General features: G+C 36.5%; 1 protein-coding gene across 1 annotated transcript in view; it reads left to right on the forward strand.

Moving 5' to 3' along the window:
• Window positions 1-16,943, forward strand: part of LOC311072542 (kelch-like protein 29) — a 180,258-nt gene that overhangs the window by 46,594 nt on the left and 116,721 nt on the right. The window contains exons 3-5 of the mRNA XM_084097626.1: window positions 3,438-3,776; window positions 15,088-15,235; window positions 16,031-16,510. Of these exons, the coding sequence (XP_083953752.1) occupies window positions 3,495-3,776; window positions 15,088-15,235; window positions 16,031-16,510 (910 nt within the window). The 5' untranslated portion in view covers window positions 3,438-3,494. The remainder of the gene's footprint in view (window positions 1-3,437; window positions 3,777-15,087; window positions 15,236-16,030; window positions 16,511-16,943) is intronic.

Below are 16,943 nucleotides of genomic sequence, written 5' to 3' on the forward strand. Positions count from 1 at the left end.
AAGGAATTTTCAGCATCATTACTCCAGTCTTCAGTATCACATGATCCTTCAGAAATCATTCTAATATGCTGATTTGCTGCTCAAGAAACATTTATGATTATTATCAATGTTAAAGCAGTTATGTACAATTTTTGTTCAGAATTCTTTGATGAATAGAAAGGTCAAAATAACCACATTTATCTGAAATAGAAAGCTTTTGTAACATTATAAATGTCTATACTGTCACTTTACTGTCCTTGCTGAATAAAAGTATTAATTTCTTTAAAAACAAATCTTACTGACCCCAAACTTTTGAACAGTAATGTATAATGTTACAAAGTTTTTTTATTACAGATAAATTCTGTTCTTTTGAACTTCAAAATTCAACTTTGCCAACACAGGAATAAATAGCATTTTAAAATATCTTAAAATAGAAAACAGTTATTTTAAATTGTAACGATATTTCACAATATTACTGTGTGGCGAGCAGGACGAGGGCCATGAGAGAACGGCGCGAGACCGGTGGCGTGATTGATAATAAGCGACACCTGCGCGACGCACTGGTCTCGTATCTCTCACGGAGTAGCATAAGCATAAAAGGAGGAGCGATGACAGTGAAGATCGAGAGAGGACCAGGCCTGGACTGTTTTATTTGATTTTTTTATTTATTATGTGTGGCGGCAGTCGTCTGTGAGGGGCTGCCGTCTTTTCTTTCATTTTGTGTTTATTTATTTATTAAAGTCTTTTAAATGTTCGCCGGTGCCCGCCTCCTCCTTCTCTTAACAACAAACTACGTTACACACTGTTTTTGCTGTATTTTGTGGCAAATAAATTCAGCTTTGGTGAGCAGAAGACTTTGTACTTGTCTTAAAAAAACTTTTAAAAAAAATCAAACTGTTCTAAAACTTTTGAACAGTAGTGTGTGTTTGTTTGTGTTTATGTATGTATGTGTTTTTTTTATTTATTTATTTTATTTTATTTTTTATTTAGTTATTTGACAGGGACAATGCAAACAAACATAGTGTCAAAGCAAAGCTTGTCACTGAAGTGCTGCATAAAAAGTTTATAGCAAAAGCTAATTTTCAACTCCTGTCCCTGGTTGGGCTTTTAAACACAATAAAATTTACATACTTCACTATTTCAATTTTAAACAATATAAACATGATATATAAACAACTCCTGTCCCTGGTTGGGCCTTTATTCACAATAAAATTTACCCGTAAAATTTACATACTACCCTACCATACTACAAAAAAAAAAAAAATTAAATAATATTTATACAAAATAAGATTTAATTTTTGAGAGATTTAGAACTAGCTGATTTTGGATGAGCCATAGTTGGATGTCAAACATACTAGTAGACAGTACAGCTGCAGCCTGCTCAGGTGACTTGGCGGGTGCATAAAGAACTGCATCATCCGCATAGAGTTGACAACTGGCATCTGAGCAGTGCAGAGGTAAGTCATTTATAAAGAGACTAAACAGCAAAGGGCCAAGTATAGAGCCCTGCGGAATGCCCATTTTTATGTTTGAGGGTGCAGATATGTTTGTAAAATGTATACATACTTTACATATATGTGTATGTGTATATATATATATATATATATATATATATATATATATATGTATGTATGTATATATATATATATATATATATATATATATATATATATATATATATATGTATATATGTATGTATATGTATGTGTATGTGTGTATATATATATATATTTTATTTTTTACTTGCAGTGGATATAAGAAGTCTTCACACCCCTGTTAAATTAAACAAATTATATTTATATCAAATTAAATTATATGAAAACTTTTGTACCTTCAATGTAAAAATAACAATCTATACAATATCACTGAAAACCAAAGTGACATTTCAGAGAAAAAAAGATGTATTCACGAAGTTGATGCACGTTCACCAAACATGTTCATTTGTCTCTGTTATCAGCATCAGTGTGATTCTTTTGTGCTGCTGTCACACGTCATGGCTGGACTGATCTGTAAAGCTCTTGCTATCTATAACTCTCTAGACATTCAGACAACATGTGACCTCTCGTCTTTTGTGGCAAATTCAAAGGCAGAATCATAAAGAATGAATCATGCAACAATGGAGATGCTGACCAGACACTGAATTCTTATGCTATGTCTGCATTTGTTCATTGCTTTTAATGGTTCCAGCCAGCTGTAAATTTTGAAGAAAGGCTGCCAAATTGTATGTGTTAACTTATAATACGATTAATTAAATATGTTGTAACACCTTCAGAATGAAGTAACAGATTTATCTAATTTAACATTAAAGCTGTGTGATTCTAAAGACGAGATGGAGCTGCAATCATCAGTATGATGGAGAAAGTCCTTCTTAACAGCTCATTCATTTATAAATCAAATCAACTGGTTATTTGCAGTATTTGCATGGTGAAAATTATCACTGAAGCAAAAAGTATTAAACATCATTTACTAGTAAAACACACTTACTGATGTTATTGTTCTTAATCATATTAACTGCATAAGTGTAAATTATAATGTATCCGATGTTTAAATGCGTTCAGATTTTGACAGATTCAAAATATAAGATTAATTGCTATTTAATTACTATAAAAAAATCAGATGATTATTTCTCATTGAGTACTTTAATTAGGGCTGTCAATTGAATCATTTATGTTGATTGAAGTGTCTTTAAATTAAATTATTTCTGCATAATTGATCATAAACTGACAATTTTCTAGCAATCTATTGCACAACCTACACTCATTGGAAATACTTGACTCTGGCTACATTTCTGAAAAAAAATACAATTTGCTGCACTTTTCAGGTGACATGTCCACAAGAGGCGCTAAGCGATATCATTTATTTCTACATTGCAGATGCGTGACATAAACATGAAAAAAAAAAAACCTTCTGTTGGTCATTTGCAAAATGATATTGCTTTGCTTTTCACGTTTCATGGCAGTTTCGAAGTGAAATAGCATCTTCGGTTTTCTCCGGAACAGTTAAACGTGACTGTGGCAACAGATTTATTTAGTTTATTTTACAAAACGTTTATTAACAATGCTTATATACTTATTTGCATTTATATATATATGTATATATATATATATATATATATATATATTTAGCAGCGTTTTGGTTGACTTTGAAGGAGTGTTATTTTAATATCATTGAGCTACTATTAGAGTTTGTTTAGAAGAACTGGTTCAAACATCATAATATATATATAAGTTTACAAATCATGCACTATGATAGTGTTTTTTGGTCATAACATAATATTGAATCTACAGTATGTATTTATCTTGTTGTATAGGTATGTTTTTGTAAAAATGTCATTTCCAATGAGCCTAGGTTTCCATTTTGCCGATCCTTCCCTATATAATTATCTTTATTGTTGATGTTTATTTGTAAAATTAACGGTAGTTTTTTAAGATATTAATCAGTTTCTTCTTCTCCATTAGGTTTTCTCCAGCTCCCCGTGAGCAGAAGTGTCTCTCGTTCTCCTGATCTGCTCTGTCATGATGTCACGGTACCATCAGCGTTTTGAGCGGGATTTCCGTGGCGTGTGGGAGCGGAGGGAGCGTTGCATCACCAACAGCAGCTGCGGCGGCACCATTAACGGCTGTGTCTCCACATCTGCCTCTTCCGTCCCCAACAGCGGCAACAACCGTCCCGGCCTCCTCCCCCTGCCCGTCATCCCCTCGCTGCTGCCCACCCCGGTCACCGGGACAACCAGCACATCCAATAGCGAGCTGACCTGCAAGCGATTAGCTCCCACCTGCACGACCTCCACGACTAAGGTAGGACTGAACACACCTGTGTCCGCTGTCTCATGCTGCGTTTACTCGCCCTCGTGTCATTCCAAACTGGTATCATTTTCTTTTCTTTTTTTGAAACACAATAGAGAAATGTTCAGGCTTCAATGGTAATTCACACTGCCAAGGACTTAAACTGCCCATGAAAGTGTCCATATGACTCATGCAGGTTTGGTTTTGTGGTTAAGTTTGAACTATACTTTTATAGTTTTTTATTACAGTTTTTATCTTTCTGTTTTCATTAAATTTTTTGGTGAAGTCTTAGTAATTGTTTTGTGTTTTTCCATTTTTTATTAGATTTATATTTTTGTTTTAAAAAGGTCTATTTAGTTTTTATTCATTTTATTCAGTTTTAGTTTTAGTACATGAAGTTAAACTAAATAAAAATGAGAAATGTTGCCTTGGTAACTAGCTGAAATAAAATAAATAAAAAAGTTTTGTTTTTATATTTTATTTTATTTCAAGTAATACATTTTTTTTAAATGGTTTTACTTTTAGTTAACTATAACAACCCAGCTTTTCGAAACTCATTTTGCTTCCAATCTGAAATATGTCTGTGTGTAATAGGAAGGGAAAAGTGTAAGTAAGGGGGAGGCCATATGGCCAAATTCTTATTTCACAAAATGACAAACAATAGTACAGTTATAATATATATATATATATATATATATATATATATATATATATATATATATATATATATATAAAAAGAAGTAGACGCTGCTGACGTGTTATCTGGTGCGCCCGAGCTTCGTTTACAGTCTGAGGGAGATGTCAGCAGCGTCACTGCGGAGTCGTGAACGCGGATTGACAACAGACCCGGAAGAGAATACAATGCTGAATAAAGTCGTAGTTTTTGTTATTTTTGGACCAAAATGTATTTTTGATGCTTCAAAAAATTCTAACTAACCCACTGATGTCACATGGACTACTTTGATGATATCTTTATTAGCTTTCTGGACATGGACAGTATACCGTACATACATTTTCAATGGAGGGACAGAAAGCTCTCGGACTAAATCTAAAATATCTTAAACTGTGTTCCGAAGATGAACGGAGGTCTTACAGGCTTGGAACGACATGAGGGTGAGTCATTAATGACATAATTTTCATTTTTGGGTGAACTAACCCTTTAAGACTCATGCAGTTTTGTTCATTAACCGCTAGAGCGCCAAAAGTTATGGACTGCAGCTTTAACATGTAATTAAAATTAGTACAAAAATGTAATAATCAAATGTAAAAATAAAATACTGCATAGTCTTCCCTGTATGAATTCAATTTAAATGTATTCTTATTAAAGCTAAAAAAGTTATTCAGTCAATAGCAGTGATTCACATTAATGACAGAGCAGCAGGCAGGTATATTAGGCTGCTGTCACTTTAAGATTAAACGCTTGGATCATTATACTGCTACACATTGGTTTACACCCAACAGTTTACATTCACTTGAGACATAACCGGCTGTGTTTACATGAATATTCTACATGATGGGCATTTTGACATGATTGCGTTTGTAATGACCATTCAAGCACAATATGACATGAAAGAGAACTGAATTCACAATTGTATGCTGAGAGACGCGGCTTTCTGTGCATGCTTTTATGCTGTGTGTCAGTCAGCGCATGCACCGCATTGAGTTCTTTTTCACTGCTTATTGTGCTTAATAACACTTTTCTTAATCGAGCACATCCCAAATTCGCGATTGCCTACTGAGAGAGGCAGCATTCTGTGCTCGCACTTTGTCAGTGTGCCAGTATGCACGAATACCACACAGAGTTCCTTAGTTTTCATAATATATTACGGTTATATATTGCGCTTCATGTATTTCATCACTCTGAACTGTCAATAGTGCTATATATTTATAAACCGCAATATACATGACATAGCAATACCTCTAACAATAGACATTTTATGTCATGGTAACAATATATATATATCGTCATACCGCCCAGCCCTAGGGTGGGATTTGCTTTTAGCTTTGTTTTTCCTTGTGTATGGATGGACCCCTTCAAAAGCAACTGTTGATGGTCACATCAAGTTTGAGAGCTTTGTGGCATCATTACTAGCCACATGTGTTTGTTGTCTCCAATCTCAGTGAAAAAAAGAGATTAAAGTATGTGCAGTGGCTGATCTTAGGGTCAATTTTTCTGTCATCCATCATGAAAGCCCTGCAGCCACCCCCACCACCGGATCTCTACAAGCCGTCTCTGATAACGAATAGCAAGGCTGCTTATTGATCTGTGTCAAGAAGAAACTCCCGCTACCTGCTTTCATATTGCTGGCAGGGTGGGGGAAAGAATAAAGCAATCTTAGATTTACAAATGTCTACAATGGGGAAAATGTGGGGTCAAAAGCAATATGCCTGTGCATCTTTCATTCCACAATCAAAGGCTTCTTTATGTCAAAAGCTGGACATTTTATTATTATAAGTATCGGCATATTGGCTCCACATGTTTGTATTCAGAGTTCAGCAGTGTTGTGAGCAGCAAATAGAGTGTACGCTGAAGTAATTTGTTTGCATATTAAGTTACGAATCTCAATGAGAAGATTGGCTTTGTGGCCTTTTCGTCTTGATCCTTCGAAGAGATTCGCTTCTCTTGTGAGGCAGATAAATTCTGTCAAATGATTCAAAAGGATAAATTTGTCGCATTCAGGCTCATTAAAATGCTAAAAGTGTTGGTGAAACTACTTTGAAAGTTTGCTACAAGCTAATTATGGTGCAAAGAAGTTAATATCTAATATACTGTACTACTACTAAAAAGCTATTTAATGGAGCAGTATCTTTTTAAAAAATGACTATTTATTAGACAGTATAATATTGTATAATCAGAGAAACTTTTTTTTGTTCATTCATTCATTCATGTATTTATTTTTATTCATTTCTATTGTGTATTATGTATTTATTTTGTATGATGCATTTTTTATTTAATTAAAAATAATTATCAATGAAACTAGAAAACAACGATTTACATTTACTCTTGTATTTAAATAAGCATAAATGTGAATTAAGTTGTTTTCTAGTTTTATTTGTGGTATTTAGTTCGCCAGTGGTTTAGTGTTTTAATGTGGTTATTAATTTATATAACTGAGATCTAGCTAAGTTAAAATGGCACGGTTATGGTGTGGGTTAGGCTTGCAATCTAGAAATTGCAATCTACAAGCAGTAGCACAAATAAATACTATAGAATAAAGATACAAATAAGTTCCCTTTCAGTCGGTCACATTCAGCGTTATGTTGGAACTGACCGACGAATTGGGGATCGCTTTGAGAGACCAATCTACTTTGAGTATAACTAAACGAGCCAATGAACAATGATCCCTTCGCCTATTCCCCGATCTAGTTCCTCTTCTGTTGGCCACCCTTAGGGGTTACTAAGGGCTACTCCTCGGGTCCTTCATTCCTGTAGCATACCGCAAGCCGTGGGAAGAGCACGATGGTCCTTTTCATGGGGTACCAGTCATTTTCTTTGGGGTTCAGTTGGATGACCAGATGTCAATCACTGCATCGAAGGGTGAGCTTGAGTCCTCCGGGGATGAAGGTTCGGCTATGTTGGCTTTCCCGGGCCGCCGCGAGCGACGGGCTCGAGTGGAGACCTCCACCAAGACCTCACCCTGCATTGAGACCTCGCCCTGCATGCCATGATGCTCCTGTAGGTCTACCAGGCCAAAGCACTTAAAGGCCCACTGAAGTGCCTTAGAACGCGCAGCTTTATGACGTGTTGACGTAATTTCCACTGAAACAGGAAGCTAAGGCGGGACATATTGAATGGGTCCTCCCCCTTTTCAAATAGCCAATAGCATTTAGTTTAACTCACAGACTGCATGTCGTACTTGAGAGCACCATGGAATCGAATCCGAGCGCTGATGATACGTTGGATTCAGTAGTAGCTGTGTGAATAAATTCCAGCCATTTCATTCTTAACCAATGTACAGTTGGAAAACGGAATAAAACTCGGGCAACCAAACACACATCTCCAACCAGTGGCGTCATTTTGTTTTAAAAAGTGGGTGGGACAGGTGTGTGGGGTGGAGGAGGTTCCTATACAATGCTAAATCAAATACAATATTTGTACAATAACAATTTTCGAAAAAATAAATAAAAATAAGATCAATTTCAATAGTACATCGGGTTTAATTTGTCATTTAACGCTCTGCCTTGCTACTCTCATCCCCCTTTTCTATTGCCACGTCGAACTTAAGGACGCTTACTTTCATGTCCCTCGACTGTTCCTACATTTATGTTAGAGGGACGGACATATAAGTTCAAAGTCCTACCCTTTAGGGATTCCCTGCCATCTCGTGTCTTCACGAAGGTTGCAGAGGTAGCCTTTGTTCCCCTGAGAGAACATGGCGTTCACATCCTCAACTATCTCGACGACTGGCTCATACTGGCCCTGTCACGAGAGCAGTTGTGTGAACACAGGGACCTGTTGCTCAGTCACCTCAGCCATTTGGGACTTCGGGTCAACTGGGAAAAGAACAAACTCTCCCCTGAGCAGAGGATCTCATTTCTCGGTATGGAAACTGTCCTCTGTAAAATGCACTGTGCACAAGCAACCTTTCGGGTTGCACTAGGAACAAAATATATGAATAAATCTTACCTCTGATTCGTAGTTTCATCCGTTTTCAAAGAAATTTTGCTTTCGCACACACAGCGTCTCCGTGACATGACGACAACACTACAATTCACTGAAGCCTTGTCTTCTTTCTTTACATATGCCTTCGGCCGGACAGTATTCTAATATTTCACATTGTGACATAGGCGTTTGAGGAAATAATATCTGGACTTCAATTAAGGCGTTTTAGGCAGGACTGTTCTCTGTTAGATAGACTAAATCCTTTTTGTGTGAGACTATGAGCTTTGTAACTTTGCAGATCGTATACATGCGCAAACATACATTACAGACTAAAGGAAATGGAAAACTTTAAAAAGCATCATATGACCCCTTTAATGACACAGACAAAAGCAGGTTTATTAGGTTGCCTTCATTTTAAGAGCGTATGTGCGGATCAAATATACTGATACACTTGTTTTCTTTCTCAACTATCTACGTTCATCTAAGACATGCTTTAGATGTGACTGTGAGTGCACAGAAAACCGTCTCTCAGAGAGTGTGCAAGTACAGAATAGTTTAAAATCGCTATAATGTTTAAATTGGGAAGATTTAAAAAGACGTTCAAATGATAAACTTTTGTGATGTTGGAACACTGGCCCAATTGGGCAAGTGACAATTCTGTCAACTGTCCCGAAACGCAAGCAAAAGTCGCAACGTGCATCTCACTTGTAGTGCAGAAGTGATGTGCTGATGTGAAGCCATTTGTGCATCATAGGACAAAGAGAGAGAAAACACGGTACCACTCAATCACTCGCACTGTTTTCAAATTACTGATTTTATCTGAATTTGTGTGGATTCATTTACTCATCTAGCCTACATGATACAGTGCATAAATGTTTGCGACACAAATCTCCTGCATTATAAGCGCGGAATGAGTAAAACTATTGACAATACCGCCAATCCCATGCTGCAATCCAGTAAATATATTATTTTGTAAAATGATTGTAATAAATAGATGTTGGTAGTTTTGCCTATTTTCTCACCTCATTCATCTGGATTTGATTTGGACCCTGGTGCATTTTCTCCATTCAGTTTTTTTTTTGGCAAAAATGACCAGCGATGAATTGTCATCAACATCAACAAGTGTCATGTACTGAGTTTTTACAGTCAGCATGCTGAGTGTCATTTGAGATTCCCAGTAGAGTTACAGCGAGAATCTGACCGTGCGAGGGCCGTTTCTACCATCATTTCAAACAAACATTCACACGCTTCTCCCATTTAATTTCCCCCCTAATCATCGCTGTCTTGTGTTTCTAGACTCAGGCTCTCAAGACGCCCCTGAAAGCTTATTGAGTATTTCAGCTGCTATCTGTAGCATGACCTCTTTCAACAGCTCCACTCCGCTGAAGGTTTCATTTTGTCAGCTAAGAGCTCTCTCATTTAGATTTAGTGAAACTGCATTATGCTAAACGGGCAGTCAGAACATGCCAAAACATGCAACACTCCTTTGAACTCTGCAGTCGCTCACGGAGAGGAGAAAAGAAAATGAAGAGCCTGCAAAGGAAATATGCTCTCATCGCAAGATCATTTGAATTGCTTGTTATTATGCTTTTGTATTGTTCCACTTCACATTCATATTACAGATAATAACAACGGGTCTGCCACACTGCTGTTAACAACTCATAAGATGGGATAATTTAATTCTACTTGGGCAGAATTAAACAATAGGAATTTTATTAGTCCAATAGGAAAAAAAAAAATGTTTAAGTAATTATTCAAATGTATTCTCTGATAAAGAAAACTATTTATATATATATATATATATATATATATATATATAAGTTTTTATATATTTTTTATATATATATATAACAACTATTTGGAAGGCCTTAGTAAATTAGACCAGTCAACTGGTTTTGCTTCAGGACCTAGATTTTACATTGGACATCAAGTGGTGACATCAAACCTGTTTTTTACGTTGCAAAAGTAAACCAAATTGTTGACACTTTACAATAAGGTTAATTAGTTAACATTAGTTAATGTATTAACTAAGAATAACTAACAATGAGCGATACATTTGTTACAGTATTTATTATCTTTTGTTAATGTTAGTTAATAAAAATACAGCTGTTCATTGTTTGTTCATGTTAGTTCACAGTGCATTGAATAATGCTAACAAATGCAACCTTTGAGTTTAATAACATATTAGTAAATGTTGAAATTAATATTAACTAAGATTAATAAATGCTTTAGAAGTATTGTTCATTCTTAGTTCATGTTAACTAAGTTAGTTAACTAATTTTAACTAACAAACCTTATTGTAAATTGTTTTCCCAAAATGTATATATACATTCTATACAAAATAATCAACACACTGATGGCTGTTTTGTTTTATATATATTAACCAATTTTGCCCTCGTTTTGCTGCTTTAATTCAACAATTCTAGTATTGATTTGAAGGCATTCTCAGTTCAGTTCTGAATCTCACACAGCCCTGCTCTGTTCTGGATAAAGCCAGACATCAGAGAACAGAGATGTTGACTTTGAGACTTGTGTATTTTTTCCTGTCATTCATAGATATAGCGGTGTCCCTCACTGGTCTGAAGAGCATTGACCCTTTTAAAAGCCATATGTCCTTGATGTTGAAAATCATCTGCAGCCGCACGCACACAGAATTCATCTCAAAGTAAAGCCGCTCCAGTCTGAAGCTTTTTCAAGGCTGCTTCTTTGAGGCCAAAGGCACAAACTAAAGGCCAAAAGTTCCTCCTTTGCACCATCAACAAGAGAAAGATGTTCCTTCTTTTAAAAAAATCGCCTCTGTTCCCATCAGCGGGAGGCCACCGAAGATTCCCGTCTCCGAGGATGTTTTTAAAGATGCCGCAAGCCGTAAGGAATAGCAAACTTACTTCACAAAGCCACGGTCCTGACAAATGATGGATCATCGGTTCCTGGTGCCGTGGGAGCGAACGCTTCTGCTGGGTGAGGAAGAGCCTTCTGTGTTGACAGCTGAGATAGGAATTGCAAATAAGAGCATGACAGTGTGGATGCTGTATTTGGCTTTGTGAGAGGCGGAGAGCGATGCTGCCCAACGCCTGGCGGATTAGGATCGTGGAGGACAGCCATCCGCTCAAATGGAGACGGCTTATTTGACTGCGGGAAGTGATCCTGTGCGCACACCACCGGATGAAGGGTGAGCAGAAGCATGCTGTCATAGTTTGACAGGCCCTCGTACAGTTACGAACACTTGCCATTTAAAGAGACCTCGCTCGGAAGATACGACTTCGTACCGTTTTCACGTGACACCGATTATAAAGTCCCATTTTCAACCTTTCCCTACAATTTGCTGGCTGTGTTCTGCAATGCAACATCCACTTTTCACAATCCAGTCAGTTTTCAAAGGATAAAAATCAAGCACTGCCCTGTTATTTATTTATAATTATTTAGACCATACTGTTCAAAAGTTTAGTGTTTATATTATAAGTTTTTTTATGTTTTTGAAGTCTCTTCTGCTCATCAAGACTGCATTTATTTGATCAAAAATACAGTAAAAACTGTAATATTGTGAAATATTATTAAAATTTGAAAATAACTGTTTTCTATTTGAATACATTGTAAAATGTAATTTATTCCTGTGATCAAAGCTGAATTTTCAGCATCATTACTCCAGTCTTCAGTGTCACATGATCCTTCAAGAAATCATTCTAATATGTTGATTTGCTGCTCAAGAAACATTTATGATTATCATCAATGTTGAAAACAGCTGTGCTGTTTTATAAATCTTTTTTTTATTTTTATTTTTTATTAGTTTATTTGTGTGAAAACCCTGATTATTTTTTTTTCAACGATTCCTTGATGAACAGAAAGTTCAAAAGAACAGAATGTATTTGAAAAATAAATATTTTGTACCATTATAAATGTCTTTACCGTCACACATCCTTGCTGAATAAAAGTGTTAATTTCTTTCCCCCCAAAAAAGTTTAATGACCCCTAAACTTTTAAACAGTAGTACAGATTTCATTGAAAATGTATGTCTGTGTTTTAGTTTGTGGGCAATTACTGAGCAAGCCGTTACAGTATATGTTCAGCTGCTTTACGTGAATATTGTGTGTTTCATCTTGTCAATTTCTGCAAGCACCTGAAATTATCAGCTTTTTCTTTTTTTTTTCTTTTTTTCTTTATTCTGGTAGTGTATTCTGACCTTGAAAATGAGATGTGACATGCAGCGTTTCCTTGCGGATACTCTTCGTGCACAAACCAATACAGAAATGGAAGTATTTTAGTAAGTTAGCTAAAATGAACCCAGAAATGTAATATTTGCCATTTGGCTTCCCCTGCAGGCGCAGGGAAAGCTCTTTTTAAGCGCATGCAGGATGGCTGCAAATGAGCACATGTGAACGCCACAGCCATTTCTATTATAATTCCACTTGCTCTCCTGGTGTGGTTTGAAAACTTCTGCAGGTCACTTTCAGTAAATGAACCACCTACTTCCTGGGAAGTTATAAAGTGTCGCTCTTGCCTGGGGACAGAACGAAAAAGCTGTTTCTGGACTTATTCGTACATAATCATTACATGAGTGCTGTGTTGTCCGCATTTAAATTGCAAAGAGGTGAGTGTTACACCGCAGGTTTTTGATGTCACACACTTGGGAAATTATAATTGGTAATGCCAGTTTTATTTATTCCACTGGTAACGTTTTGACACCAGCTCTAGACTGATACTCTTTCACACACGGCTATGATGACTCTATTATAGCCACTGGCTGTTCGCCCTTGGTGAAGTGGGTCAAATTTTGGGGTTAACGTAAGGTATTATGTGCAGTCAGCTTGTCACAAAATAAACTCTGGTTTGACGTGACACCCTGAAGCCTGGGTGTATTTTGGGGGATGATTTTGCCAGTGTTATTAGGAAGTAAATTATGTGCTTGAATTTGCTGCTGTCTTCATAGTGCTCATTAAATAAGCTTTTCAGTATCACAAACCATATTAGGTGCATACGTGACAAACCTCCCATTCTGTGTCATTGCAGATAATACAAACATTTTATATAAAAAAAAAAAGGGTGGATTTATCTAAAAAAAATCCATCCATCCATCCATCCATCCATCCATCCATCCATCCATCCATCCATCCATCCATCCATCCATCCATCCATCCATCCATCCATCCATCCATCCATCCATCCATCCATCCATCCATCCATCCATCCATCCATCCATCCATCCATCCATCCATCCATCCATCCATCCATCCATGTTGTAAATACAAAACACTTTCTTAAATGACAGTTTTCTCTTATCACTCTAACTAGTCATGAGACTCAACAGTGCTGTCCAAATGTAAGGAGAAAATAGACTTGACATTCTTCAGCTCCATGATGCTATATTTATTCAGTGTTCTCACGTGGAATATTCCAGATGCAACTTTTGACAAGTTTTAGTGAATGCAGGTGAATTTCATTACTGTTAGTTCTCCTGTCAGTGATATGAACATGCATCTCTATTCTGAGAAGACTAGAGGCAATGAAATGATTTGTTTTCAGGGCTAGCCTGCATAGCATCTACCATCTGAATTCCACAGAAAGAGCTGGAATGCCTTTATTCATAAAATTCAAAGTCCCTGCATGTTTATTTGTTTTCCTCATTATAATTGCAATTTAATAGGGCATTGAATAAATGCTAGTTAAAGAAAAGGTCAAATTAAAACCAGACATGTGAAAATGCAGCTGTAACAGACAAAAACTGTATCTTTGTACTGTCACAGACGTGAAGTTTGTGACTGACTTGTACAGTATTCACTCTTATGCCTGCCCTGTTTAGAGTTTAAAGTGATTCATACTTTAAAACATTTAAGCAACGGCATGAGGAATGTGGATAATTCAGTCTTGCTCTGGTGAAGAAATCTCTAAATACATTTTGTACATTTTAAAGAAACATTTTTTTTCTGGCTTGGCAATGAAAAACACATTGACAAACTCAACGCCCCCACACTTGACGCTAAGGAGGCATCTTTTTATGTTTCCTTCTTTTTATTTACAGTTTTGAAAAGCACATGAAATAAAAAGTGGCATAAAATTAAGAAGACATTTAGGACTTTTTTTCAGCCAATTTTTCTTTTCTCCAACTTGGAAGAGCGAATTCTGACAGTGGCATAATAAGATCCATCCTTTAAAGACTCAAAAGATGAATATGAATTAAAGACTCAAAAAAAAAAGAAGTGTCTAGTTCCTGGCACATACAAATAGTGTGCAAAACAGTCTTTATATATATATATATATATATATATATATATATATATATATATATATATATATATATATATATATATATATATATATATATATATATATATATATAAGCGACAGTTCTGCGTGTCCATTTCCATTCAACTTTAATACCTATTTTCAGCGAAGTGATTAAAAGTCCCCCTCTATCCCTCAAAACTTCTTACCTTCCCTTTGATTTACAGTCAATGCGAGGCAGATAAGAATTAATTAGTAAAATGTTCTCTATATAGATCTCACTTTCTTGCACCCAGTCAAATTGCTGGGGGCCGACCTTGGATTTTCCTGCATTATTGATGGCTCTAATCTAGAACAGCGGCGTAATTAAAAGAGCGAATGGAATGGAATATTAACAAAGCAAAATGATGTACCAGTGTCTGGCAAATGGGCTGTAATTGGAAACGTAGACATAGTAATTAAAGGCTGGTCTGTTTACCCAAGACGTTCTTCTCATTGAAACAGGTATCTGGGCACCCGTTGGCAGACACGCAGACTCAGGGCCAGGTCCTGGCTAATAGCGTCCTGTGGGGACAAACACCCATTAACCAGTCCACGCCCTGGGACACGGATGAGCCGCCTGCAAAACAGATGAGGGAGAAAGATATCGCAGGTAAAAAGCTGAAAGCAAAGGCACCAACTCTACAATAACACATCTTGTTCATTGTCTTTTCATGCATGGATGAATTGATTGCTCAAAGTGGCTTCAAAGGGGTGAGTGATATGGCAAAAATGTCATATCATATGATTTTTTTTCAGGCAAGATCACGATCCACGATCTTAATATTAATTTCAACATTTACGGTATGTTATTAAAATCAAAGGTTGTATTAGTTAACATTAGTTAATGCACTGTGAACTAACATGAACTAACAGTGAACAGCTGTATTTTTATTAACTAACATTAACAAAGATAAATAAATACTGTAACAAATATATTGCTCATTCTTAGTTCATGTTAGTTAATACAATAACTAATGTTAACTAATGAACCTTATTGTAAAGTGTTACCAGAACATTTAAATAAGTAAGACTAAGAAATAAAATAAAATAATAATAATAAAGTGGTGTACATATGGAGCAGAAGACTTATGTACAGATGTGTGCATTATGTAGTATATACATATTAAATATGTCATTTTGGTGATCAAATATGAGTTTTAAGGGATACAATTATTGACATAGGGACTTTAAAACACATTCAAATAGTAAACCTTCATGATGACGAATAACTGCTATGTTACGTGAGCGTAACCACGATAGAGATGATAATCAAAAACGGTAACAATAAAAATAACAGCAATTGAACTGCAATTGATAGTTCATGGTGACATTTTAATGTTTCACAATCTAATATGGTCATATTGCACACCCCTACTTTAAATGCATGTTGTTTCGTTCTCTGCAGCTCCTCTATGGCCGCCGCAAGTTGCTGCCACTGTCAGCCAGGCTGGACTCTTGGCGCACACATACGCCCTGCAGCAGGCACCAGCTTACAGCCAATGTGCGACCGTCCAAGCGCCCATTATCGGTGTGACCCCAGCTCTCCACACTCCTCACCCTCAGTTACCCGCACACTACCAGCTACCACAGCAGCCTTCACAGCCGATGGCCAGCATGGTCCTCAACGTCCATAGCCAATCCCTCACTGTCGGTGGCCTGCCCCCAATGCCCAGCGTCTGCCAGGTCGCCCATCCCGTCCACACGGTGGTGGGCAACGGTCACCTGACCCATCCCATGGTGCAATCCGCCACCATGACCTCCTCCACGCTGCCCACCAACGGACCTCTGACGAATGGCCAGCTGGAGAATACCAATAATGGCCTGCAGATGCTGAGAACGGTTGGACTGGGGAAATATGAATTTACAGACCCCTGGCATCCCAAAGGTAAATTATGTTTTGGTTCGGTTTTCTAGACGTTATAATGTCAAGTCAAGTCAAATTTATTTGTTTAGTGCTTTTCATGTTACTTCAAACCAGCTTTATAGAAAATCATGATGTTTATGTTTATAATATCATAGGTTATAGCTGGGCAATAAAAAAGCTTATATTTACAATTATACAAGCAATCAAGCAGTATGGATTTGCTATATAGAATATATTGTTTTACATGAGTGTACTGTGTGTATGCAGATAAAGTTGGATGTAATAAATATCCAACTTTATATACAGAGCTGTGCGATAATACTGTTTACATTTTGCGATGATATTAAAATCATGCTCTACAGTCTACATTACTTTATGTGAGTATACTGTAATCATTCAAGTAGGATGTACTATATATATACAAATTTTAAGAGATTGCTGGCTAATAATATAG

This window comes from Abramis brama (genome assembly GCF_963993115.1).
Source record: "Abramis brama genome assembly, chromosome: 21".
In the NCBI taxonomy this organism is placed as follows: Eukaryota; Metazoa; Chordata; class Actinopteri; order Cypriniformes; family Leuciscidae; genus Abramis; species Abramis brama.